The sequence below is a fragment of the Salmo salar genome, chromosome 12 (assembly GCF_965601325.2).
Source record: "Salmo salar chromosome 12, fSalSal1, whole genome shotgun sequence".
NCBI lineage: Eukaryota > Metazoa > Chordata > Actinopteri > Salmoniformes > Salmonidae > Salmo > Salmo salar.
This window is the reverse complement of record NC_138302.1, coordinates 23,502,501-23,529,941: the sequence shown is the minus strand read 5'-3', so window position 1 is coordinate 23,529,941 and position 27,441 is coordinate 23,502,501. Positions and strand designations below refer to the sequence as shown.

At 47.7% G+C, this 27,441-nt stretch overlaps 1 protein-coding gene across 6 annotated transcripts in view; it reads right to left on the bottom strand.

Moving 5' to 3' along the window:
• LOC106590181 (gamma-adducin) overlaps window positions 1–27,441 on the bottom strand; it is a 143,935-nt gene that overhangs the window by 6,682 nt on the left and 109,812 nt on the right. For 4 of the 6 annotated variants that reach the window (XM_082958750.1, XM_082958751.1, XM_082958749.1 and 1 more), the window contains 12 exons: window positions 24,958–25,096; window positions 22,007–22,158; window positions 21,532–21,612; window positions 16,436–16,585; window positions 16,040–16,183; window positions 15,614–15,712; window positions 13,244–13,420; window positions 8,081–8,323; window positions 3,990–4,106; window positions 3,681–3,767; window positions 3,115–3,135; window positions 2,262–2,385 (listed from right to left, as the gene is read on the bottom strand). In XM_082958750.1, the coding sequence (XP_082814876.1) occupies window positions 2,262–2,385; window positions 3,115–3,135; window positions 3,681–3,767; window positions 3,990–4,106; window positions 8,081–8,323; window positions 13,244–13,420; window positions 15,614–15,712; window positions 16,040–16,183; window positions 16,436–16,585; window positions 21,532–21,612; window positions 22,007–22,158; window positions 24,958–25,096 (1,534 nt within the window). The remainder of the gene's footprint in view (window positions 1–2,261; window positions 2,386–3,114; window positions 3,136–3,680; window positions 3,768–3,989; window positions 4,107–8,080; window positions 8,324–13,243; window positions 13,421–15,613; window positions 15,713–16,039; window positions 16,184–16,435; window positions 16,586–21,531; window positions 21,613–22,006; window positions 22,159–24,957; window positions 25,097–27,441) is intronic. The other 2 variants (XM_082958752.1, XM_082958754.1) reach the window with 1 other exon arrangement.

The following is a 27,441-nucleotide window of genomic DNA, read 5'->3' as shown; positions in this document are numbered from 1 at the left end:
TGCTCTGGACACTACGCTGACAGACACAGCAAACCTTCTTGCCACAGCTCACATTGATGTGCCATCCTGGATGAGCTGCACTACCTGAGCCACTTGTGTGGGTTGTAGACTCCGTCTCATGCTACCACTAGAGTGAAAGCACCGCCAGCATTCAAAAGTGACCAAAACATCAGCCAGGAAGCATAGAAACTGAGAAGTGGTCTGTGGTCCCCACCTGCAGAACCACTCCTTTATTGGGGGTGTCTTGCTAATTGCCTATAATTTCCACCTGTTGTCTATTCCATTTGCACAACAGCATGTGAAATTTATTGTCAATCAGTGTTGCTTCCTAAGTGGACAGTTTGATTTCACAGAAGTGTGATTGACTTGGAATTACACTGTGTTGTTTAAGTGTTCCCTTTACTTTTTTGAGCAGTGTACCATTAGTTTAGAAGTATACATCAGTGCCATTCCAAAAACCCATTCATTATCACAGTGGAGTTATAGCAGCAGCATTACAGACAAACAGTCATTCTTGAGACTATCAGCATCATAGTATACATAACAGCACATAGTATTACTGTGAGCACAGACATGCAGAAGAACATTCCAGAAGGAGCATAAGAACATTCTATAAGGAGCATAATATGGAATCCAGATTGGACTGGTGTAGAGTAGGTGGGGATAGGGGGTGGATGGTGTCATGGCAACCGGGCCCACTCATACAGACGGTGTGAAAACCTGCTGTGGGCCAGTCTGTCTGTTCTGTTGGCCGCCTTAGTCATAGGATGGAGGGATGGTTCCCCGCTGCACACACACACCTTACTACAGGCAGGGGTTTTACCATCTTGACGGCAAGATCAGGAACAACTCTCACTAAAAATGGTGTTGTGGCTTATACATGGGTTTGGAGACATCTGCAATCTGATTGGCTGAAATGGGGCTCCAAGCCATTGACAATTCCCTGTTATCGGACTGTCTATGGAAGTAGTAGCAGCTTTCAGTGGAGTGGAATACTACTCATTTGACTTGTGTATAACATGGTAGGATAGATGGCTGGTGTGTGTTTCTCTGTGGTTCTATATGGGTTGTGTGTGTGTGTTTCTCTGTGGTTCTATATGGGTGTGTGTGTGTTTCTCTGTGGTTCTGTATGGGTGTGTGTGTGTTTCTCTGTGGTTCTGTATGGGTGTGTGTGTGTTTCTCTGTGGGTCTGTATGGGTGTGTGTGTTTCTCTGTGGTTCTGTAGTGGGTCTGTGGTGCTGTATGGGTGTGTGTGTGTTTCTCTGTGGTTCTGTATGGGTGTGTGTGGGTGTGTGTGTGTTTCTCTGTGGTTCTGTATGGGTGTGTGTGTGTTTCTCTGTGGGTCTGTATGGGTGTGTGTGTTTCTCTGTGGTTCTGTATGGGTGTGTGTGTGTGTGTGTGTGTGTTTCTCTGTGGTTCTGTATGGGTGTGTGTGTTTCTCTGTGGTTCTGTATGGGTGTGTGTGTTTCTCTGTGGTTCTGTATGGGTGTGTGTGTGTTTCTCTGTGGTTCTGTATGGGTGTGTGTGTGTTTCTCTGTGGGTCTGTATGGGTGTGTGTGTTTCTCTGTGGTTCTGTATGGGTGTGTGTGTGTGTGTGTGTGTGTTTCTCTGTGGTTCTGTATGGGTGTGTGTGTTTCTCTGTGGTTCTGTATGGGTGTGTGTGTGTGTGTGTGTTTCTCTGTGGTTCTGTATGGGTGTGTGTGTGTGTGTGTGTTTCTCTGTGGTTCTGTATGGGTGTGTGTGTGTGTGTGTGTGTTCTCTGTGGTTCTGTATGGGTGTGTGTGTGTGTGTGTGTGTTTCTCTGTGGTTCTGTATGGGTGTGTGTGTGTGTGTGTGTTTCTCTGTGGTTCTGTATGGGTGTGTGTGTGTGTGTGTTTCTCTGTGGTTCTGTATGGGTGTGTGTGTGTGTGTGTGTGTGTGTGTTCTCTGTGGTTCTGTATGGGTGTGTGTGTGTGTGTTCTCTGTGGTTCTGTATGGGTGTGTGTGTGTGTGTGTTTCTCTGTGGTTCTGTATGGGTGTGTGTGTGTGTGTGTGTGTGTTTCTCTGTGGTTCTGTATGGGTGTGTGTGTGTTTCTCTGTGGGTCTGTATGGGTGTGTGTGTTTCTCTGTGGTTCTGTATGGGTGTGTGTGTGTTTCTCTGTGGTTCTGTATGGGTGTGTGTGTGTGTGTGTTTCTCTGTGGTTCTGTATGGGTGTGTGTGTGTGTGTGTTTCTCTGTGGTTCTGTATGGGCGGGTGCCTTCTCTGTGTGACTCTCTCTTACCACTCAGCCCCAGCTGTCTCTTCTCTACGTTCATCGTGTATTCGTCCATCTCTTTCTCAGACAGCTGACTGAAGGGGTTAGGAGGTAGAGGAACCATCTGGTCATCCTCTGATGCCACGTAGGGCTGGAGAGAGAAAATGGAGAGAGAGAGAGAGAGAGAGAGAGCGAGAGAGAGAATAGAGAATAGAGAATAGAGAGAGAATAGAGAGAGAGAGAGAATAGAGAGAGAGAGAATAGAGAGAGAGGGAGAGAGAGAGAATAGAGAGAGTGGAGAGAAGAAAGAGAGAGAGAGAGGAGAGAAGAAAGAGAGAGAGAGTGGAGAGAAGAAAGAGAGAGAGAGAAAGAGAGAGAGAGTGGAGAGAAGAAAGAGAGAGAGTGGAGAGAAGAAAGAGAGAGGAGTTAACATAGGATCAGACATAAGACTCCCCAGACTTTTAACATGGACAGATACATTCCTAAATTAGGACCAGAGTGAGTACACTAAGTCATGCCAGTTCATCGTAAACCACAACACACACTAACACACAATTCAATAGAAATGGGCATATCACACAAACACACTCCAATACTTTCAAATGACTTACCAACAACAGGGAGAAACTATGATTCAGAGACACTGCCTAATATGAACGCTGTTCTGTCACAACCACATAAGAACATGCACAACACACATTTGGTGACATAAGGAAGTAGAAAAACACTGGTCATTCATTGGTGGAGTGCACTATCATGCGTAAACACACAAACAGTGATGACGTGACCTAACAGGACACCAACTGAAACGACAAACAGGTCAGATAAAATGCACTAACACTGCACACTGTAGTATTCAAAAAGCCTGTAGAGACATTACCTTTACACGGACCGGCTGATCCTTCAACACACGACATACACCATGTAGGGGAACAATATTTCATATGTGATCAAATCTCACACTTATCAGTTTGATCTCAACTCTGATAACAGGCAGAGAGACCTGGATTGTGTTATTTCCTTGCTATAAGATGATACCAATCACCAAAATGCTGCCAAGAAGATCCAAAAGAATTAAGTTATTCCCCAAAGTTGGCACTCTGAAGGACGGATGTCATTACAGAATCCCAGAACCATAGAGATGTGTATTTCTGGTTCTAAACAATACATTAGCCCCACCTACTGGTCAAGGTTGGCAAATGCAATAACAAACAGCTAAGCCTATCTTGCCTGGATGATATGGCTTACTTAGCAAAATCCTCAAGGATGCTCACAGCTTACAGACTGCCGTATATACCCTATAATTCAAAAGACTGTCATATATTGAAATAAATATTGAAATATAATGGTAACCACTTTAGTTGTTGTTTATGACACTTATGGATATATCACCAACAGGACTTCAGGTAAAGTGGTATATTGGTTTGTCACAGAGTTGCCACTCACCATTCGAGGTTCGTCCAATGGGATGCCTGCCAGGTGGTGAGAGCGAGGTCCGGACGTCATCATGTCGAATCTGTTCTGCTCTCTGATCTGTAGTAGGACAAAACAGTGACATCACTTACAGCTACACAACCAGGAAGTGCATGGTAAGGATTGTGGTTCTGATAGGACAGTGGAAGGCAGAGAAGGAGCTGACAGAGAGGAGATAAGTTGAAGTTGGCCTTAGTGATCCAGGGTCAGTTTTGCCTTTCTCCTACTGATGTTTATGGTTAAGATGTATGGAGGGTAGCTGATCCTAGATCTGTGACTTACTCGGTTTCTCCTCTCCAGCACCTCGCTAGGGTTGGTGTTCATAGGGACAAACTGATTGGGGTCCTCGATCCGGATTGGAGTGCCGCTGCTGTTGCCACCTTCCTCAGACTTCATCCACTGTAGAGAACAGAAAATACAAAAACAGTCAATCAGACATAGACCAATCAGACATAGACCAATCAGACATAGACCAATCAGACATAGACCAATCAGACATAGACCAATCTGACATAGACCAATCAGACATAGACCAATCAGACATAGACCAATCAGACATAGTCCAATCAGACATAGACCAATCAGACATAGACCAATCAGACATAGACCAATCAGACATAGACCAATCAGACATAGACCAATCAGACATAGACCAATCAGACATAGTCCAATCAGACATAGTCCAATCAGACATAGACCAATCAGACATAGTCCAATCAGACATAGACCAATCAGACATAGTCCAATCAGACATAGACCAATCTGACATAGACCAATCAGACATAGACCAATCAGACATAGTCCAATCAGACATAGACCAATCAGACATAGTCCAATCAGACATAGACCAATCAGACATAGTCCAATCAGACATAGACCAATCAGACATAGTCCAATCAGACATAGACCAATCAGACATAGTCCAATCAGACATAGTCCAATCAGACATAGACCAATCAGACATAGACCAATCAGACATAGTCCAATCAGACATAGTCCAATCAGACATAGTCCAATCAGACATAGTCCAATCAGACATAGACCAATCAGACATAGTCCAATCAGACATAGTCCAATCAGACATAGACCAATCAGACATAGTCCAATCAGACATAGTCCAATCAGACATAGACCAATCAGACATAGACCAATCAGACATAGACCAATCAGACATAGTCCAATCAGACATAGTCCAATCAGACATAGTCCAATCAGACATAGTCCAATCAGACATAGACCAATCAGACATAGTCCAATCAGACATAGTCCAATCAGACATAGTCCAATCAGACATAGTCCAATCAGACATAGTCCAATCAGACATAGACCAATCAGACATAGTCCAATCAGACATAGTCCAATCAGACATAGACCAATCAGACATAGACCAATCAGACATAGTCCAATCAGACATAGACCAATCAGACATAGACCAATCTGACATAGACCAATCAGACATAGACCAATCAGACATAGACCAATCTGACATAGACCAATCAGACATAGACCAATCAGACATAGTCCAATCAGACATAGACCAATCAGACATAGACCAATCAGACATAGACCAATCAGACATAGACCAATCAGACATAGACCAATCAGACATAGTCCAATCAGACATAGACCAATCAGACATAGACCAATCTGACATAGACCAATCTGTCTAGGTCATCTGGAGGGAAAGGCTGCCCAATTCTGATATTTTTTTCATAAATTGCTTTTGACCAATCAGAGCACCTCTGAAAAAGATCTGATGTGAAAAAATCAGAAGTGATTGATCAAAAGACTGATTAGTGGAAAAATTGGGCTGCCTGTGTAAACGTAGCCAAGGTGAACATGCTGGTATTCCTTTCTGAGTCATTATATGTGGTAATATCACACAGATGTAATTCTCTAACATACCAGGAGAAGGCAGTCTAATATAAGGTTTCACCAGAATGTGGAGCAGAGAACGTCAGATTGGCTCTAGACTAGCAACTGAGCTAGTCAGGACTAAGACCTGCACAACACAATGTGTAGACATGAACAGGGAGCTTTGTGTCATCAACACTGACCATATGTGTGTGTGTGTGTGTGTCTGTCTACAGTAGGAGTACTGACCATGGTCCTGGTGTGTTTATATAGAGTGTTAACCCTGCCTACAGTAGGAGTACTGACCATGGTCCTGGTGTGTTTATATAGAGTGTTAACCCTGCCTACAGTAGGAGTACTGACCATGGTCCTGGTGTGTTTATATAGAGTGTTAACCCTGCCTACAGTAGGAGTACTGACCATGGTCCTGGTGTGTTTATATAGAGTGTTAACCCTGCCTACAGTAGGAGTACTGACCATGGTCCTGGTGTGTTTATAGAGTGTTAACCCTGTCTACAGTAGGAGTACTGACCATGGTCCTGGTGTGTTTATATAGAGTGTTAACCCTGCCTACAGTAGGAGTACTGACCATGGTCCTGGTGTGTTTATAGAGTGTTAACCCTGTCTACAGTAGGAGTACTGACCATGGTCCTGGTGTGTTTATATAGAGTGTTAACCCTGCCTACAGTATGAGTACTGACCATGGTCCTGGTGTGTTTATATAGAGTGTTAACCCTGCCTACAGTAGGAGTACTGACCATGGTCCTGGTGTGTTTATATAGAGTGTTAACCCTGCCTACAGTAGGAGTACTGACCATGGTCCTGGTGTGTTTATAGAGTGTTAACCCTGTCTACAGTAGGAGTACTGACCATGGTCCTGGTGTGTTTATATAGAGTGTTAACCCTGCCTACAGTATGAGTACTGACCATGGTCCTGGTGTGTTTATATAGAGTGTTAACCCTGCCTACAGTATGAGTACTGACCATGGTCCTGGTGTGTTTATATAGAGTGTTAACCCTGCCTACAGTAGGAGTACTGACCATGGTCCTGGTGTGTTTATATAGAGTGTTAACCCTGCCTACAGTAGGAGTACTGACCATGGTCCTGGTGTGTTTATATAGAGTGTTAACCCTGCCTACAGTAGGAGTACTGACCATGGTCCTGGTGTGTTTATATAGAGTGTTAACCCTGTCTACAGTAGGAGTACTGACCATGGTCCTGGTGTGTTTATATAGAGTGTTAACCCTGCCTACAGTAGGAGTACTGACCATGGTCCTGGTGTGTTTATATAGAGTGTTAACCCTGCCTACAGTAGGAGTACTGACCATGGTCCTGGTGTGTTTATATAGAGTGTTAACCCTGCCTACAGTATGAGTACTGACCATGGTCCTGGTGTGTTTATATAGAGTGTTAACCCTGCCTACAGTAGGAGTACTGACCATGGTCCTGGTGTGTTTATATAGAGTGTTAACCCTGCCTACAGTAGGAGTACTGACCATGGTCCTGGTGTGTTTATAGAGTGTTAACCCTGTCTACAGTAGGAGTACTGACCATGGTCCTGGTGTGTTTATATAGAGTGTTAACCCTGCCTACAGTATGAGTACTGACCATGGTCCTGGTGTGTTTATATAGAGTGTTAACCCTGCCTACAGTATGAGTACTGACCATGGTCCTGGTGTGTTTATATAGAGTGTTAACCCTGCCTACAGTAGGAGTACTGACCATGGTCCTGGTGTGTTTATATAGAGTGTTAACCCTGCCTACAGTAGGAGTACTGACCATGGTCCTGGTGTGTTTATATAGAGTGTTAACCCTGTCTACAGTATGAGTACTGACCATGGTCCTGGTGTGTTTATATAGAGTGTTAACCCTGCCTACAGTAGGAGTACTGACCATGGTCCTGGTGTGTTTATATAGAGTGTTAACCCTGCCTACAGTAGGAGTACTGACCATGGTCCTGGTGTGTTTATATAGAGTGTTAACCCTGCCTACAGTAGGAGTACTGACCATGGTCCTGGTGTGTTTATATAGAGTGTTAACCCTGTCTACAGTAGGAGTACTGACCATGGTCCTGGTGTGTTTATATAGAGTGTTAACCCTGCCTACAGTAGGAGTACTGACCATGGTCCTGGTGTGTTTATAGAGTGTTAACCCTGTCTACAGTAGGAGTACTGACCATGGTCCTGGTGTGTTTATATAGAGTGTTAACCCTGCCTACAGTAGGAGTACTGACCATGGTCCTGGTGTGTTTATATAGAGTGTTAACCCTGCCTACAGTAGGAGTACTGACCATGGTCCTGGTGTGTTTATATAGAGTGTTAACCCTGCCTACAGTATGAGTACTGACCATGGTCCTGGTGTGTTTATATAGAGTGTTAACCCTGCCTACAGTAGGAGTACTGACCATGGTCCTGGTGTGTTTATATAGAGTGTTAACCCTGCCTACACTATGAGTACTGACCATGGTCCTGGTGTGTTTATATAGAGTGTTAACCCTGCCTACACTATGAGTACTGACCATGGTCCTGGTGCGTTCGTCCACGGCCGCCACGTTAACCTTCATGTAACTGTTAGGGCTGTTGAGCCAGCGGGTCTTCTCCCTGGCCTGTCTCTGCTGGAGGAACTTAAACGGCAGCCGCGCGGCGCCCTCCTCCTCCTCAAACATGAACGCCGTCACCGTGGCCGGGATCTCCACGTCGGACTTGTGCCGAGGCTTCTCCCGAACGATGGGGTGGCGGTAAGCGTAGCCAGTCCGGTAGCCCTGTGGGGAAAAGATACAGAAATCAATCAATCCATTAGATTTTATGTACATAGTGCGTTCAGTCCTGCAAATCAGATTCCATTTGTATAGTTATTATTTGCCACAAAGTTTCTAAGTCCCTAGAGAGGAAGACGAGGTAAAAGTGGTAGGAAAGAAGACTCTTTTGTAGTGGAACAAAATGTTTTCAGGCTTTTGATCACCCCATTCATCTAGAGTTCATTTTCAATAGTGCAAGTCATCTCTGTACATATCTCTGTCCCACCCTTATTATTTGGACACAGCCCTGGACTCAAAACTATTGCCTCTGGAAAGAAAGAAAGAAAGAAAGAAAGAAAGAAAGAAAGAAAGAAAGAAAGACAGAAAGACAGAAAGACAGAAAGACAGAAAGACAGACAGACAGACAGACAGACAGACAGACAGACAGACAGACAGACAGACAGACAGACAGACAGAGCGAGAGACAGACAGAGCGAGAGACAGACAGAGCGAGAGACAGACAGAGCGAGAGAGCGAGAGAGCGAGAGAGCGAGAGAGCGAGAGAGCGAGAGAGCGAGAGAGCGAGAGAGCGTCTCTGGCCACTATCTCATGATTCCTAGCTGTGGGAGAATGGAAAAACGATGATGTGCAGCCGGAGGGATTCCTGGCATCCATGGACAATGGAGTGTGTTCAGATACTTCCTGTCTCTTTCTCCCCCTCGCTCTTTATCGGTCTTTCTCCTCTCTGTCCCTCCTCTCTCTCTCACCCTGTATAGCACTCCTCTTCTCTATCCATGACTTAACTCTTTCCCATCCCTCTCTCTTTCTATATCTCTCGTCCTCCCTCCTTTTCATCGATACCAGACTATCCTGTCAGTGTCAATCACATATAGACTTTAACCAGGTGTTCGGAGACCAGACTCAACCTTTCAACTGGACTCAGGAAACACAGACTGAGAATCAGATGAGGTTCTTGGCATGCAGCTTCCTCTCCATATCAGAGGAATATGCTGTGGTGTTGTGAAACGGGTTATTCCGGTATATTCTGTACTATAAGAAATAGTATTTTTACGAGGTGTGAGACGAGACTATGTGATAGGAGCGGTCCCCTTCGGACCGCTACACAGACCGTTGAGTAATGACTCTCCAGATACACTACATAGAGGACAGAGGTGAGAGGTGAGTAGACAAGAAACAGCTAGAGAAGAGAGACTTGGGGAGACAAGAGAGGGAGGAGAGGAAAGAGGTGAAAAAGACAAATAGGAGAAGGCAAGAAAGAGGAGAGGGAGAGAGGGAGAGAGACAGAGAGAAGCGAGAGAGGGGAGAGAGAGAAGGGAGAGAAAAGGGAGGGAGAGAGAAGGGAGAGAGAGAAGGGAGAGAGAGAAGGGAGAGAAAAGGGAGGGAGAGAGAAGGGAGAGAGAGAAGGGAGAGAGAGAAGGGAGAGAGAGAAGGGAGAGAGAGAAGGGAGAGAGAGAAGGGAGAGAGAGAAGGGAGAGAGAGAAGGGGAGAGAGAGTCTCTCTGATCTGGTGTTGTTATGAAGCCTCCCAGTCAGAGTTCCAGCAGGGTCCAGACCATAGATCACTGACCCAGTCCCAAGTCTACAGGGTCCAGACCATAGATCACTGACCCAGTCCCAAGTCTACAGGGTCCAGACCATAGATCACTGACCCAGTCCCAAGTCTACAGGGTCCAGACCATAGATCACTGACCCAGTCCCAAGTCTACAGGGTCCAGACCATAGATCACTGACCCAGTCCCAAGTCTACAGGGACCAGTTCCAGCAGGGCCCAGACCATAGATCACTGACCCAGTCCCAAGTCTACAGGGACCAGCAGGGTCCAGACCATAGATCACTGACCCAGTCCCAAGTCTACAGGGCCCAGTTCCAGCAGGGCCCAGACCATAGATCACTGACCCAGTCCCAAGTCTACAGGGACCAGTTCCAGCAGGGCCCAGACCATAGATCACTGACCCAGTCCCAAGTCTACAGGGCCCAGTTCCAGCAGAGCCCAGACCATAGATCACTGACCCAGTCCCAAGTCTACAGGGCCCAGTTCCAGCAGGGCCCAGACCATAGATCACTGACCCAGTCCCAAGTCTACAGGGACCAGTTCCAGCAGGGCCCAGACCATAGATCACTGACCCAGTCCCAAGTCTACAGGGCCCAGCAGGGTCCAGACCATAGATCACTGACCCAGTCCCAAGTCTACAGGGCCCAGCAGGGTCCAGACCATAGATCACTGACCCAGTCCCAAGTCTACAGGGCCCAGCAGGGTCCAGACCATAGATCACTGACCCAGTCCCAAGTCTACAGGGCCCAGTTCCAGCAGGGCCCAGACCATAGATCACTGACCCAGTCCCAAGTCTACAGGGTCCAGACCATAGATCACTGACCCAGTCCCAAGTCTACAGGGTCCAGACCATAGATCACTGACCCAGTCCCAAGTCTACAGGGTCCAGACCATAGATCACTGACCCAGTCCCAAGTCTACAGGGTCCAGACCATAGATCACTGACCCAGTCCCAAGTCTACAGGGACCAGTTCCAGCAGGGCCCAGACCATAGATCACTGACCCAGTCCCAAGTCTACAGGGACCAGCAGGGTCCAGACCATAGATCACTGACCCAGTCCCAAGTCTACAGGGCCCAGTTCCAGCAGGGCCCAGACCATAGATCACTGACCCAGTCCCAAGTCTACAGGGACCAGTTCCAGCAGGGCCCAGACCATAGATCACTGACCCAGTCCCAAGTCTACAGGGCCCAGTTCCAGCAGGGCCCAGACCATAGATCACTGACCCAGTCCCAAGTCTACAGGGACCAGTTCCAGCAGGGCCCAGACCATAGATCACTGACCCAGTCCCAAGTCTACAGGAACCAGTTCCAGCAGGGCCCAGACCATAGATCACTGACCCAGTCCCAAGTCTACAGGGCCCAGTTCCAGCAGGGCCCAGACCATAGATCACTGACCCAGTCCCAAGTCTACAGGGCCCAGCAGGGTCCAGACCATAGATCACTGACCCAGTCCCAAGTCTACAGGGCCCAGCAGGGTCCAGACCATAGATCACTGACCCAGTCCCAAGTCTACAGGGCCCAGCAGGGTCCAGACCATAGATCACTGACCCAGTCCCAAGTCTACAGGGCCCAGTTCCAGCAGGGCCCAGACCATAGATCACTGACCCAGTCCCAAGTCTACAGGGACCAGTTCCAGCAGGGCCCAGACCATAGATCACTGACCCAGTCCCAAGTCTACAGGGCCCAGTTCCAGCAGGGTCCAGACCATAGATCACTGACCCAGTCCCAAGTCTACAGGGCCCAGCAGGGTCCAGACCATAGATCACTGACCCAGTCCCAAGTCTACAGGGCCCAGCAGGGTCCAGACCATAGATCACTGACCCAGTCCCAAGTCTACAGGGCCCAGCAGGGTCCAGACCATAGATCACTGACCCAGTCCCAAGTCTACAGGGCCCAGTTCCAGCAGGGCCCAGACCATAGATCACTGACCCAGTCCCAAGTCTACAGGGACCAGTTCCAGCAGGGCCCAGACCATAGATCACTGACCCAGTCCCAAGTCTACAGGGCCCAGTTCCAGCAGGGTCCAGACCATAGATCACTGACCCAGTCCCAAGTCTACAGGGCCCAGTTCCAGCAGGGCCCAGACCATAGATCACTGACCCAGTCCCAAGTCTACAGGGCCCAGTTCCAGCAGGGCTCAGACCATAGATCACTGACCCAGTCCCAAGTCTACAGGGCCCAGCAGGGTCGAGACCATAGATCACTGACCCAGTCCCAAGTCTACAGGGCCCAGCAGGGTCCAGACCATAGATCACTGACCCAGTCCCAAGTCTACAGGGCCCAGACCATAGATCACTGACCCAGTCCCAAGTCTACAGGGCCCAGTTCCAGCAGGGTCCAGACCATAGATCACTGACCCAGTCCCAAGTCTACAGGGACCAGTTCCAGCAGGGCCCAGACCATAGATCACTGACCCAGTCCCAAGTCTACAGGGCCCAGTTCCAGCAGGGCCCAGACCATAGATCACTGACCCAGTCCCAAGTCTACAGGGACCAGTTCCAGCAGGGTCCAGACCATAGATCACTGACCCAGTCCCAAGTCTACAGGAACCAGTTCCAGCAGGGCCCAGACCATAGATCACTGACCCAGTCCCAAGTCTACAGGGCCCAGTTCCAGCAGGGCCCAGACCATAGATCACTGACCCAGTCCCAAGTCTACAGGGCCCAGTTCCAGCAGGGCCCAGACCATAGATCACTGACCCAGTCCCAAGTCTACAGGGACCATTTCCAGCAGGGCCCAGATCATAGATCACTGACCCAGTCCCAAGTCTACAGGGCCCAGCAGGGTCCAGACCATAGATCACTGACCCAGTCCCAAGTCTACAGGGCCCAGCAGGGTCCAGACCATAGATCACTGACCCAGTCCCAAGTCTACAGGGACCAGTTCCAGCAGGGTCCAGACCATAGATCACTGACACAGTCCCAAGTCTACAGGGACTAGTGATGTACTGTACTTTATGGAGTGACAGATCCAGTTGATGACCCAGAAACAGTAATGACAGAGGAAATGAGGACAGGATTGTACACTATATGTTGGATGCCAAGTCATTGTCCTTGAATTCCATTTCCCTGTTTGTTACACAACCTGGAGGTCAGATGCAGGAGGGGGGCTCCTGGGACAGGGCCAGCCCAGCAGGTCAACTCATAGCCTGGGTAGCGTGGTTGGTAGCCCCGCTTCCTCCCATGACCTTGGTGGCTAGTGCCAACTGGACATATGGCATAGCTAGGAGTCACTGTCAAAGCAAGGATATTATACAGTAATGTAGATTACAGTGTGTGTGTGTGTGTGGAGGGGGGATAAGTGTGTGTGTAGCAGGGAAAGGAGAGTGTGTGTGTGTCGTGTGTGGGTGTGTGTCTGTGTAAACCACTCACCAGGTTATCCAGCATCCTCATGAGAGATTCAAACTCCAGCTCTCCCACCTTCCACTTGTGTGGGCTTCCCATGTTGACAGACTCTGCATCGGCCACCGCATGGGTCCGAGACTTATACTTCTCAGCATCTAACACAATCAGGTTGTCTACGCTGCCAGCACACGAGAACGCATTCACCTAGAGAGAGAGAGAGAGAGAGAGAGAGAGAGAGAGAGAGAGAGAGAGAGAGAGACACAGAGAGAGAGAGAGAGAGAGAGAGAGACAGAGAGAGACAGAGAGAGACAGAGAGAGACAGAGAGAGACAGAGAGAGACAGAGAGAGACAGAGAGAGAGAGAGGGAGAGGGAGAGAGAGAGAGAGAGAGACAGATGGGACAGGGAGAGAGAGAGAGAGAGAGACCGATGGGAGGGAGAGAGAGACCGATGGGAGAGGGAGAGAGAGAGAGAGAGACCGATGGGAGAGAGAGAGAGAGAGAGACCGATGGGAGAGAGAGAGAGAGAGAGACCGATGGGAGAGGGTGAGAGAGAGAGAGACCGATGGGAGAGGGTGAGAGAGAGAGAGACCGATGGGAGAGAGAGAGAGACCGATGGGAGAGAGAGAGAGAGAGAGACAGATGGGAGAGGGAGAGAGAGAGAGAGACAGATGGGAGAGGGAAAGAGAGAGAGACAGATGGGAGAGGGAGAGAGAGAGAGACAGATGGGAGAGGGAGAGAGAGAGAGACAGATGGGAGAGGGAGAGAGAGAGAGACCGATGGGAGAGGGAGAGAGAGAGAGACCGATGGGAGAGGGAGAGAGAGACCGATGGGAGAGGAGAGAGAGAGAGACCGATGGGAGAGGGAGAGGGATAGACCGATGGGAGAGGGAGAGGGATAGACCGATGGGAGAGGGAGAGGGATAGACCGATGGGAGAGGGAGAGAGAGAGACCGATGGGAGAGGGAGAGAGAGAGAGACAGATGGGAGAGAGAGAGAGAGAGACAGATGGGAGAGGGAGAGAGAGAGAGACAGATGGGAGAGGGAGAGAGAGAGAGACAGATGGGAGAGGGAGAGAGAGAGAGAGATGGGAGAGGGAGAGAGAGAGATGGGAGAGGGAGAGAGAGAGATGGGAGAGGGAGAGAGAGATGGGAGAGGGAGAGAGAGAGACAGATGGGAGTGGAGAGAGAGAGAGAGATGGGAGAGAGAGAGAGAGAGAGATGGGAGAGAGAGAGAGAGAGATGGGAGAGAGAGAGAGAGATGGGAGAGAGAGAGAGATGGGAGAGGGAGAGAGAGAGAGATGGGAGAGAGAGAGTGAGATGGGAGAGGGAGAGAGAGAGAGATGGGAGAGGGAGAGAGAGACAGATGGGAGAGGGAGAGAGAGATGGGAGAGAGAGAGAGATGGGAGAGGGAGAGAGAGAGATGGGAGAGGGAGAGAGAGAGATGGGAGAGAGAGAGAAATCAGCCATTTCTATTCAGAAAAGAGAGGCACAGAGTTCTATCGAGAGAAAAATCTAGACAATTGAAAAATGCAACCCAGGGAGGTATTACAGTTTACAGTTACTATACAAGGTCACTTTTTTTGCAATAGCCACACACACCATAGGTTAATCTGTAGATATTAAGCAGGCTTTGCTAGGTTGGATTAATGTTTTGTTTGGCTCTGAGGCCGAGATTCAAATAGGGATTTGGTGCACCCATTACAACAGGCAGGGACAACACCCCCACACACACACACACACACCCCCACACCGTAATGTCTACCATATTTACAAACTGCATACACATGCGCACAGCACACAGGCAAGCAGGCACACAAACAGTAACGCACACATATCATACGCACATGCACACACACGTGCACAACACAAGCACACAAACAAACTTTGACAAACTAAACTCTGGAAATCATTGACTTTCCATTCAAGCTGTCCTGCTGGTTTTGTTGCTGGGTAACATACAGCCCATTTAAAATGGTCTTTCTCCCTCTAATTCAGACGGTGTAGGACGTTACAGGGCTTTAACACAATCTCTCTGTCTTCCTGCCAGTCATTCTCTCCAGCTGTCTACACGTTTCCTCTCCCTCTCTCTCTAGATTTTTAACAACCCCATAAATGACATTCCGGCTTTCCGTGGAAAACACAGAAACTACCAAAACAGGAAGAGCATCGCTAATAAGCGTTAGATGAAGATAACAGCCGTTGTGACGTCGCGGTGTTGCAGAATCGAAGGCATGAGTTGTTACTGAAATCTCTGTTAGAACAATAAATGTCTGTAGAATCTAGATCTAAACAAGTTACTGAATTTATTGACCTATTGTTTGATGAGAGTGTGTGTGTGTGTGTGTGTGTGTGTGTGTGTGTGTGTGTGTGTGTGTGTGTGTGTGTGTGTGTGTGCGTACCTGGATCTCACAGGCATACTGGGCGTTGTAGATGTAATGAAAGGCCTCTTCGATGGTTTCCCCCAGAGCCACCACTCCATGGTTCCTCAGCACCAGCACCTGTTCACCAAACACACACGGTCACGGTCAGATAAAACGCTCACAACACAACCACAGATGAGGACAGTTCCATCTAACAAGACCATATTCCCCAGTGTGGTAATAATCCTCCATAGTTTACCAGTAGATGACTCTAGAGAGGGGACGCAAAACCACAGTAACCTCAATGCCATTAAGGCTGGCTGACAGTACACCAGCTAGAAAACAGTCCTGTCAAAGCAGTCCCATAGGAGGATTTACCCACGGATCTAGGGTCAGTTTTGCATCCCCCGAACTAGCAATTAACATCACGTTTTGGGGTGGGGTAATCTGATCCTAGATCTTTACCTTGGCTGAGGGTCCGAGGGCCTTCTGCAGCGCCAGGCGTTCCTCCTGGTCGTCAAGGCTACCCTGGTAGTTGTAGTATGCGATGTCACCCAGGATCAAGGCCTCCTGGGAGATGGGCAGGATGCCACACTTCATAGAAGACACCTGGAGAGACATGGAGGGAGAGGAGATGTGAGAACTATTCAGACACTGGAGGAAGGAAGGAGAAAGAGAGAGAAAGAGAAAGAGAGAGAGAGAAACTGGCGATGAACATAAACAGCACACACTGCATTATAAATCACTGTGTGCTTGAAAACATCATAATGTGGACAATATTTGTCTAAAAGTCAGGCCTATTTAAACAACATCTCTTCCTCTAAGATCCTGAATGATTAAACAGAATGAAGTGTGACTCACGGCGGCGGTGGCAGGAGTGTGCACGTGGACGCAGCAGCGTGCGTCTGGCCTGATGGAGTAGATGGCAGCGTGGGGGCTGAAGCCTGACGGGTCAACCCTGAGGTTGGTGGAGCCCTGGTCAATCACATCCCCGATGATGTTCAGCTTTACCTGGGAGAGAGAAGGGGAGAGAGGAGAGGGGGAGAGAGGAGAGGGGGAGAGAGGGAGAGAGGAGAGGGGCATGCAATGGGTAATAACAATTTAAATGATTCATATACTCATCATCATCAGGAAATGTACAGTAGGAATGGTAAGTGTATCAGTGTAACTGGTCTTGATACTGTATGTCCTCAATGAGAACTTCATTACTGCTGTGTCATTACATTACCGGCTATCAAAGAGGGTTGTAGGGAGAAGAGAGAGGGAGGGAAAGACAGAGGAAGAGAGGAAGAGAGAGGGAGGAGAGAGAGAGAGAGAGAGGGAGGAGGAGAGGAGAGAGTACAGACAGTTCTCCATACACAACTAATTATGATGAGACAACACAGCCAAAGTGGTGTGCTGAGCAGTATTTCTGTCTGTAATAAAGCCCTTTTGTGGGGAAAAACTCATTCTGATTGGACGGGCCCAGCTCCCCACCCCTGCCCAGTCATGTGAAATCCATAGATTAGGGCCTAATGAATTTATTTCAATTGAGTTATATGAACTGTAACTCAGTAAAAACTGAAATTGTTGCATGTTGCGTTTCTCTTTTTTGTTCAGTATAATCCCAACATCTATCTGTACTTACAGAATCACTAGACGACCAGGCTAAATATGAACTGTATGCTGTTAGACGCTGAATATGAAACGCCCAGCCTGACAGCCATATGGGACAGTGGGAGGATGACAGACACCAGTCGAATCGATTGTCCAGGAGATGAAATAACCAGTAAACCATGTCTAACGTGGCAGCTGTCAGACGAAGACCAGACCAGCCGATCGAACACTAATGACAGGTTTACATCACGTTAGGATTGTAAGAGACCAATCACATCCTTCAATGTCCGGGCCCCTCTACAAGTCTGCCAATCTGACGTCAGAACAGCTCAAGTTCTACTGTATGTGTGTGCACAGCAGTTATAGAAATAATGGAGGGAAGTGTTGTTGAGGTCAATATGAAATGTGACGCAGGCTGATGATACATTTGCAATCTGCGATGGCGACGTACGAAGGCAGCAGACCCCTCGGTAGCCATCAGCTTGTTGGACATAGAAAAGAGTTGACCCACATGTCTATGGAGTTCACCTGATGTCGCTGAATTCTTTGGGGTCCTTTGAGTGGAACCAATCAGAGCTACATTGTGACCTCCTGACCCCACCCCAGATATGGCGTGAATCTCAGTGGACAGTTCAGCCAAAAGGGGCCTCTCTCTCTCTCTCTCACTCTCACACTCTCAAACACTATTTTCAATGGAGACCTTCCAACTTCAATAGCAGCAGCTGGCCAGAATTCTTTACTTATTGTGAGACTAAAATGATCCCCAAATCTAATTTGGAAACCTGATTTCTGAGTATACATCTATTGTATTAAATGTCATGTAAGTGTTTTATAAGTGCATCATACCCTAGGGACAATTCAGGGGTTAGAGGAAGGCTAGCTCGAGGACGTAACAGTCTCAGTCCCAAATGGCACCCTACAGAGTGCACCACTTATGACCAGGGTGCCCATCGGGTTCTGGTCTAAAGTAGTGCCCTATGTATGGAATAGGGTGCCTTTTGGGATGCAGATAGAGTCCACATAGATCATCCACTAGCTAGCGAACAGATCCTTGCTTCATATTGCTTTTCGATGTGGCTAAATTGAATAAGCCCTGTAATGGGAGTATGGTACGTCAGAGAGAGGGACTGTGTTTGGATGTGAATGCCCGGCGCATCAGAAGGAGTGCCTGCTGGGTGATTGGCTTGGAGCATGGAGTCAAACAGGTAATCCTTTCAAAACAACTACAACGATGATGACAACAACGACAACGATGATCCAACAAACTATCAAAGTACTAATCCTCGTATCAACGATCATGAGAGTTAACAGAGTGGAATGTCTCTTTACTTCTCAGTTCCCATCGTAACTACTAATGAAGCAATAACACAATATAATCAAACTTTAATCATAGGGCCAGCTGTCTTCCTACAGGTATCCTCTCCTTCACCTTTTAGCTCAGACAGCTGAGCCCAGCAAGAGCCCAGAATATCAACCCTGACCCACTGTGACCTTTCACTACACAGCGACCTCTCAGATACTGAACTCTGGATGACTTCCTTTCTCTCAGGAAGTTAATGGTGTTCGACCTTTAAAACCCTCCCCCTAGTGGGTTCAAACCCATAACAGACCTGTAGAGAAAGAGAGGGAAAGGAAAAAAGAGAAAAGAGGCCTTTAGTAGTCAGCTGGAGTATAGCAGCCCGCTGGAGGATAGCAGCCCGCTGGAGGATAGCAGCCCGCTGGAGGATAGCAGCCCGCTGGAGGATAGCAGCCCGCTGGAGGATAGCAGCCCGCTGGAGGATAGCAGCCCGCTGGAGGATAGCAGCCCGCTGGAGGATAGCAGCCCGCTGGAGGATAGCAGCCCGCTGGAGGATAGCAGCCCGCTGGAGGATAGCAGCCCGCTGGAGGATAGCAGCCCGCTGGAGGATAGCAGCCCGCTGGAGGATAGCAGCCAGCTGGAGTATAGCAGCCAGCTGGAGGATAGCAGCCCGCTGGAGGATAGCAGCCCGCTGGAGGATAGCAGCCCGCTGGAGGATAGCAGCCCGCTGGAGTATAGCAGCCCGCTGGAGGATAGCAGCCAGCTGGAGTATAGCAGCCCGCTGGAGTATAGCAGCCCGCTGGAGTATAGCAGCCCGCTGGAGGATAGCAGCCAGCTGGAGTATAGCAGCCCGCTGGAGGATAGCAGCCCGCTGGAGTATAGTAGCCCGCTGGAGTATAGCAGCCCGCTGGAGGATAGCAGCCAGCTGGAGTATAGCAGCCCGCTGGAGTATAGCAGCCCGCTGGAGTATAGCAGCCCGCTGGAGTATAGCAGCCCGCTGGAGTATAGCAGTCAGCCGGAGGATAGCAGCCCGCTGGAGGATAGCAGCCCGCTGGAGTATAGCAGCCCGCTGGAGTATAGCAGCCCGCTGGAGTATAGCAGCCCGCCGGAGTACAGCAGTCCTCCGGAGTACAGCAGTCCTCCGGAGTATAGTAGCCAGCTGGAGTATAGCAGCCCGCTGGAGTATAGTAGCCCGCTTGAGTATAGTATTCCGCTGGAGTATAGCAGTTAGCCGGAGTACAGCAGTCCTCCGGAGTATAGTAGCCAGCTGGAGTATAGCAGCCCGCTGGAGTATAGCAGCCCGCTGGAGTATAGCAGCCCGCTGGAGTATAGCAGCCAGCTGGAGTATAGTACCGTAATTTTCGGACTATTGAGCGCACCTGAATATAAGCCGCACCCACTGAATTTAATTTAAAAAAAAATGTTTTACATAAATAAGCCGCACATGTCTATAAGCCGCAGGTGCCTACCGGTACATTGAAACAAATTAACTTTACACAGGCTTTAACGAAACACGGCTTGTAACAAAAAATAAAGAATTAGCAGTAAACAGTAGCCTACCAAGAAAGTCATTGGTCACTATCTTCCTCCTCCTGTGCACTGAAACCACTGAAGTCATCTCCTTTCAAAAAAATTGAAAGTGGGAAAAATCCATATATTATCCGCGTCATTGTTTAAGCCGCGAGGTTCAAAGCGTGGGAAAAAAATTGCGGCTTATAGTCTGGAAATTACAGTAGTCACCTGGAGTATATAAGCCAGCTGTATAGTCATCACCTGGAGTATAGTAGCCAGCTGGAGTATAGTAGCCAGCTGGAGTATAGTAGCCCGACGGAGTAGAGTAGCCCGACGGAGTAGAGTAGCCAGACGGAGTAGAGTAGCCAGACGGAGTAGAGTAGCCAGACGGAGTATAGGTTTTGAGAAGAAGACGAGGAGAGCAGAAGTGAGGAGAATGCAATTGAGATCTTCCCTCTGTCTGTCTCAGTCTCTCTGCTCTCTCTCTACTGGGTTACTGATCCGGTCTGCCCCACCCTGTCAGACAGCTGAGTGATGCTTGTTACTCCCACCTGTCAACAACTCACTCTGATTGTTCACCTGCAGTGCACTTGACATGTCACAGAAACAGGTGCTTGGAGTGAGTGAGTGAGTGAGTGAGTGAGTGAGTGAGTGAGTGAGTGTGTGAGTGAGTGAGTGAGTGAGACCTACAGGGGAGGCCATTCTTTTTCTTCTTCTTAGAGCAGCAAATAGAAACTAAGAAATAGAAACTAATAGAAGCTTGTAAAGCATTCACTACCACCACCACCCAGCATTCACTACCACCACTGACATGATACTAGACCAGAGACAATGACAAATAGACAGGGTGGTTTTGGTAATAACATGGCAGCCAGTCAGACAATAACATGGACAATCACAGACGCAACAAACAGTCAGTGATAAAATACTCTTCAAGAAGTAACATAGTGGGAATTCCCCAGAGTCAGCAATATCCCAATCTCACCAATGAAGAGACACAGTAATGTAACTGCAGGATAACATTGTATTCTCCATATCAAGCATATTACTCTACTCCCCTGACCTCCATGGCCTGACAAAACACAGAACAGTATGTATGTGTGTGTGTGTGTGTGTGTCAGCCTCTGTGCCAGAATGTTAGATTTCTGCTAATCCAATAGTTCTCCCTCAAATAATTCAAGGAGATAGACAGCAGATTAAGTGTTGGCGCTGTTTTGCTGGGTTTATGAGAAGGGCTGCCAGAAACCTTTTACTCCACATGGCGCAGTATATTGGCTTACTGGCACAAACACACAGACTGCACCTCCAACCTGGGCTGTGTTCAGTAGGACCAAATGGGATAAAACGGTTTGAATTGGAGAAGGACAATGAGCATTCTTATTGGACAATATCAGAGATAGTTGCTCTTCCATTTCAAAACCTTTTATCCTGTTTGGTACTACTGAACACAGTCCAGCACACGTCTAAAGAGAGAGCTCACTCCTGATTGGGTACAGGTTTGTTGGTTGTTATTGGGCGCATGTGCTTCCTGATGCGTTGTGATTGGACTTACCAGGTTGGATGCGGACGCCTCAGCGAATGACAGTCCTCGGGGGATGATGAGGATGTGGTCCTGCTCTTTGCTGACCCGGACCTGGACACAACAACGTTAAAACACCTTGTTATGACCTTGAAACTCCACAGTGCTGCTGCTGACACTAGCAAAACTTTAGGAACCTGATGCTCAAACACACCGCTCCCAAACAAAAGGACGGGCACACAGTTGTATGTGTCTTGAAAACGTATCCTGAGGGTAGTCCTGTAGGCAGGGGATAAACAGAACTCAGATGACACATACCTGCTTCCATTGTCTCAAAGCACAGTTCCACAAAATAGGTTTATGATGAGTTATTACACGGTTATGACACAGTTATGAATGAGGTTACTGCAAGGTTTATTTCTAACTGTGATGTAGGAGCTGGCGAAGTGTGCCCAGCTGAAGAGGTTCTAATAAAGGTTTTTATATGATTATCTAATGGTTGTCTTACTGTGATGTAGGAGCTGGCGAAGTGTGCCCAGCTGAACAGGTCCACCAGTCTGTAGAGGCTGGCCAGCTTGCAGCGTGTCTGCTTCTCTCCCTTCACCAGAGTGGTAGACTCCACTCCATACATGTCGTTGATGGGAGTGACCATTCCAAGGCCTGGAGAGGGGGCGAGCAGAGAAAGCAAAGCAGAGAGGGTTAAAAATGTTTATTTTTATTTTTTATTGTTGAGTATGGGGATTGATAGCTCTTGTTCTCTGTATAATTATCAATATGAATAATGACATGAATCATTAACAATCAATACACACAACCTGCAAATTAGATTACCTGCAGCCTGTGAATCGAGACAGAACATGCTCACTCCATTCTAAGCACATCAACTGTTCTAAGAGGAAACCAATTCAATCATTCAATATATATTTTATTTGGGGAGACAAGATACGAAACAGATTTCAGCTCAGTTGTTAATAACCATCCAAGACTGAGGTAGAATACATCTGGGTTCGTCTCATCTAACCCACTGATTTACTATAGAGTGCTCTACACTGGACACAAATAGCAACAAGCCATCCTTTGACACTGACAATGTTAATATCAAAGAAATGTATATGTAGTTACTTCACATATTTCTTAAGTAATAAATAATACTTGACAATCTTATCCTTTTCATTCCTCATTTACAACAAATAGCAGCAAATTCCGTAACTTCTCGCTGGTTGCTGAGATTAGTGGTGTTATTATGTGGACATATGAGGTATAACTGAGGACTCTATATCACAGTGGTTGTCGTAATAATTCATCATTAGTTCCACATTCCGAGGTCTGTAATTGCATGATTGGAAACAGACTTCACATGTGGAAACCTGGACTGAACAGGGGATGAAATCAGAGGGGAATATGCAAGGCTTTTCCAGAGTCTGCTAGGAGGGACAGGTTACTGATAGATAGTGTGTGTGTGTTTCTGTGTATGAGCGTGCGTTCTACCAAGTGTGTGTATGTGTGTGTGCTTATACAGATTTGGAAGTCTCCACTTTTCAAAAACAATTGAGTTAAAAATATTGGTGTAGTTGAAAGTCAATAGTATGGTATGCAGCTCCAGTGAGTGGCAGTTGGGCATTGCCTTGGTGACGGGCTGTACCAACAGCACTACTCCCTGAGGGGGGTTACAGGCCATACCACCAGGATTGTTTTCATTAGGCACCAAACGGAAGAAAACTGAAAAACGGACCGAAACAGGGAGGGATTACCTGAACATTCAATAAGAAATGCTCATTTTCATTTTTCTTTGCTACATGTTTTGCTACGGCGTGCCATAATGGACCTAACACTACGACTCACAGGGGGGGGGTTACGGGCCGTACCAACACTACTTACTGAGGGGGGTTACGGGCCGTACCAACACTACTACTTACTGGGGGGGTTACTGGCCGTACCAACACTATTACTTACTGAGGGGGGTTACAGACCGTACCAACACTATTACTTACTGAGGGGGGTTACTGGCCGTACCAACACTACTACTTACTGAAGGGGGTTACTGGCCGTACCAAAACTACTACTTACTGAAGGGGGTTACGGGCCGTACCAACACTACTACTTACTGGGGGGGTTACTGGCCGTACCAACACTATTACTTACTGAGGGGGGTTACAGACCGTACCAACACTATTACTTACAGAGGGGGGTTACTGGCCGTACCAACACTACTTACTGAGGGGGGTTACGGGCCGTACCAACACTACTTACTGAGGGGGGTTACTGGCCGTACCAACACTATTACTTACTGAGGGGGGTTACAGGCTGTACCAACACTACTTACTGAGGGGGGTTACAGACCGTACCAACACTACTTACTGAGGGGGGTTACAGACCGTACCAACACTATTACTTACTGAGGGGGGTTACTGGCCGTACCAACACTACTTACTGAGGGGGGTTACTGGCCGTACCAACACTACTTACTGAGGGGGGTTACTGGCCGTACCAACACTATTACTTACTGAGGGGGGTTACTGGCCGTACCAACACTATTACTTACTGAGGGGGGTTACTGGCCGTACCAACACTATTATTTACTGAGGTGGGTTACAGACCGTACCAACACTACTACTTACTGAGGGGGGTTACAGACCGTACCAACACTATTACTTACTGAGGGGGGTTACGGGCCGTACCAACACTATTACTTACTGAGGGGGGTTACTGGCCGTACCAACACTATTACTTACTGAGGGGGGTTACTGGCCGTACCAACACTACTACTTACTGAGGGGGGTTACTGGCCGTACCAACACTACTACTTACTGAGGGGGGTTACTGGCCGTACCAACACTACTACTTACTGAGGGGGGTTACTGGCCGTACCAACACTACTTACTGAGGGGGGTTACTGGCCGTACCAACACTATTACTTACTGAGGGGGGTTACAGACCGTACCAACACTACTTACTGAGGGGGGTTACTGGCTGTACCAACACTACTACTTACTGAGGGGGGTTACAGACCGTACCAACAATATTACTTACTGAGGGGGGTTACAGACCGTACCAACACTACTTACTGAGGTGGGTTACTGGCCGTACCAACACTACTTACTGAGGGGGGTTACTGGCCGTACCAACACTATTACTTACTGAGGGGGGTTACTGGCCGTACCAACACTACTTACTGAGGTGGGTTACAGACCGTACCAACACTACTTACTGAGGGGGGTTACTGGCCGTACCAACACTATTACTTACTGAGGGGGGTTACTGGCCATACCAACACTACTTACTGAGGGGGGTTACTGGCCGTACCAACACTACTTACTGAGGTGGGTTACAGACCGTACCAACACTACTTACTGAGGGGGGTTACAGACCGTACCAACACTACTTACTGAGGGGGGTTACTGGCCGTACCAACATTACTTACTGAGGGGGGTTACTGGCCATACCAACACTACTACTTACTGAGGGGTGAGGTGCTGAAGCCAGCCACGGATGAAGACATGAAGAAGTCAGCGATCTGTCGGAGGGCCAGGAGACCAGTGGGGTTGTTGCCTTTCTTCTTCTGCTCCTCAATCAGCCCCTCCAACTCATCCTTAAAAGCCTGGAGACGGAGGGGAGGGGGGGGAAGAGAGAGACAATGAAGAAGAGAGAAACAATCACAGATCAGACTGGAGGTCCTTGGGTGTCACTCCCTCAGTAAACCCAGACTGACTGACTGGTCTAAACTGGCTGGCTGACCAGGGACAGAGAGGTCTATCCTTCTGTAATCTCCACGTCCTCAAGTCCCCCTGCACTACTTACAGCAGTACTGATACATGCACACACTACTACACACCCTTCTTTACCCCATTCTGTCTTCTTTTTCTCCCTCTCCATCTCTTTCTCTGTTCACCTCCCTTCCTGACTGTGACCCAGTGCTGCTCCCAAAGCACTGCCACAACTGGAACGAGGACAGGTAGAGCTAAGGATCAAGGAAACTAAGGCGAGTCACACAAACACACCACCCACACACTCTTCAACAGCAGGGCTTAGATTTACCACAGTGTTGACTATATTTAACCTCATGAGTCATCAAATTAATTATGCCCAGTACAAGAGTTACTAGGCAATAACGTTGATATCCAATTACATCTCATTATCTCTTCATAAAAACAACACTATAATTTGAGCGATAAACTGTTTACAATAGCACGGTTAGTCGTGATGTACAGAAACACATCAATCAGAAAAATAGTATCGCATATCAAATCTTAGCTATATAAACTAGAAAAAGAGATCAAAAGCCAATAAACCGAATTGTAATAAACAAGTAATAGCTTGGAAGACTGTATATTATGACTAACTGACAACGGGATGGGCCACCATGTTGCAATTGTTGCTTGTGCAAGAGAGGAACCGTTGTTCCGTTACTTAGTGACCTGGGTCAACTCTTATCAACGTCTTACAGTGCATCTCTTAAAAACAAGATTCAGAGAGGGGGAAGAAATAGGACGTGACACCATTTCAGTACAATGACTTCCTAAATAGGAACACATCCAATATTAATGTTTTTATTCCATGTCTCTCACAGACACACACACTTGTATAAGAGTAGTCAACACCACAACAGCCTGGGTATAGATTCAGTCTCACCCTAAACATAAAACATTTGACAGTCTACTCTTCTCTACCCCCCCCCCCATGGGATAGTCCATTATTGTTTGCGGATGGGATCGGGTCGATTCATTTCTCCCCTTGTGGGGGTGGTATTGTAAAATCTCTACAGCATCCACTGGGAACACAGAACAGAACACAGAGCCAGTATAACTCTAGGGGTTCTGAGGGGTTCTGAGTCGGGGCCAAACATTCCGCTGTCGTTCGGGCCCTGTTGCCATAGTGACGGTTTTGGCTAGGTCTGGTTGCTGCACTGCAGTGGTGCGGATGTGGATAGGGTGTCTGCTGGGCTTGGGGTTTGTTCTGGTCTTTTCTATTATACTGTCGACTGTGCTGTCACAGGCTGGAGTGAAAAGACTTGTCATAAACTCCATACTGTTCCCATGGTTCTATTTATCAGGCCTGGGGGGATCCTGTGTGCGGAACTTGATTACAACTGCCTTCATTACTTCTGAATCTGCATCAGTCTTAATAGTCTTTTACTGGAAAAGGCCTGCACGTGTGTATGACCCACACACACACACACACACACACATTTGCAGTGTACGAGCTTGTGACGTGTTCAAAGACAGATTATAACGCTGAGCGACAGGGATTTCATTCCCATCACCTTCATCTAACAGATTAAAGCGGATGTGATCATATATTTTTCGACCCTCTAATCCTCTGCAGAGACTAAAATAAAACACAGATACAGCTCACGGAAGAGCATGTTAGCTAGCTGCTGTGGTGTGTGTGTGTGTGTGTGTTTAAACCCGCGAGGCAACCCTGTGCCATAATACTGTCCTAACATTGAGTTGAAACAAACAGCGAGAGCCCAAATCTAATCAAGCTGGCCTGGGGTCCTTCTCTTGACATGAATAGCTGTCCACCATCCTGCCTGAGGAAAAAAAACACAAAACTGAAAAGCCAAGCCACGGTCACAGAGAGTTTTCCCACTTTCACAACACGTCTCTCCAGTTATTGGTTGGAGCGTATGGGAGGACGTGTGTGATTGGTTGGACGGCCAGGCTGTTATCCTCAAATCAGGAAGAGAGGGTTCCATGAGCATTCACAACAAAGAGATATTCATCTTTCAAAATGGCGTCTTTAATATAGTATTTGAGCTTCTCTCTCATTATTAAGACATGCAGATTGGAGCTGGTCCAATAGCAGTCATTGTGAGAAAGAAATCTCTTTGAGGATATACTCCAAAGACTTCCCCTTTTAATCGTATCAGAATAAAGGCTTATATTTTGTGTGAGAAAGCCATAAACAGCACTATATTAAAGCCTTCAGTACAGAAATGTTACA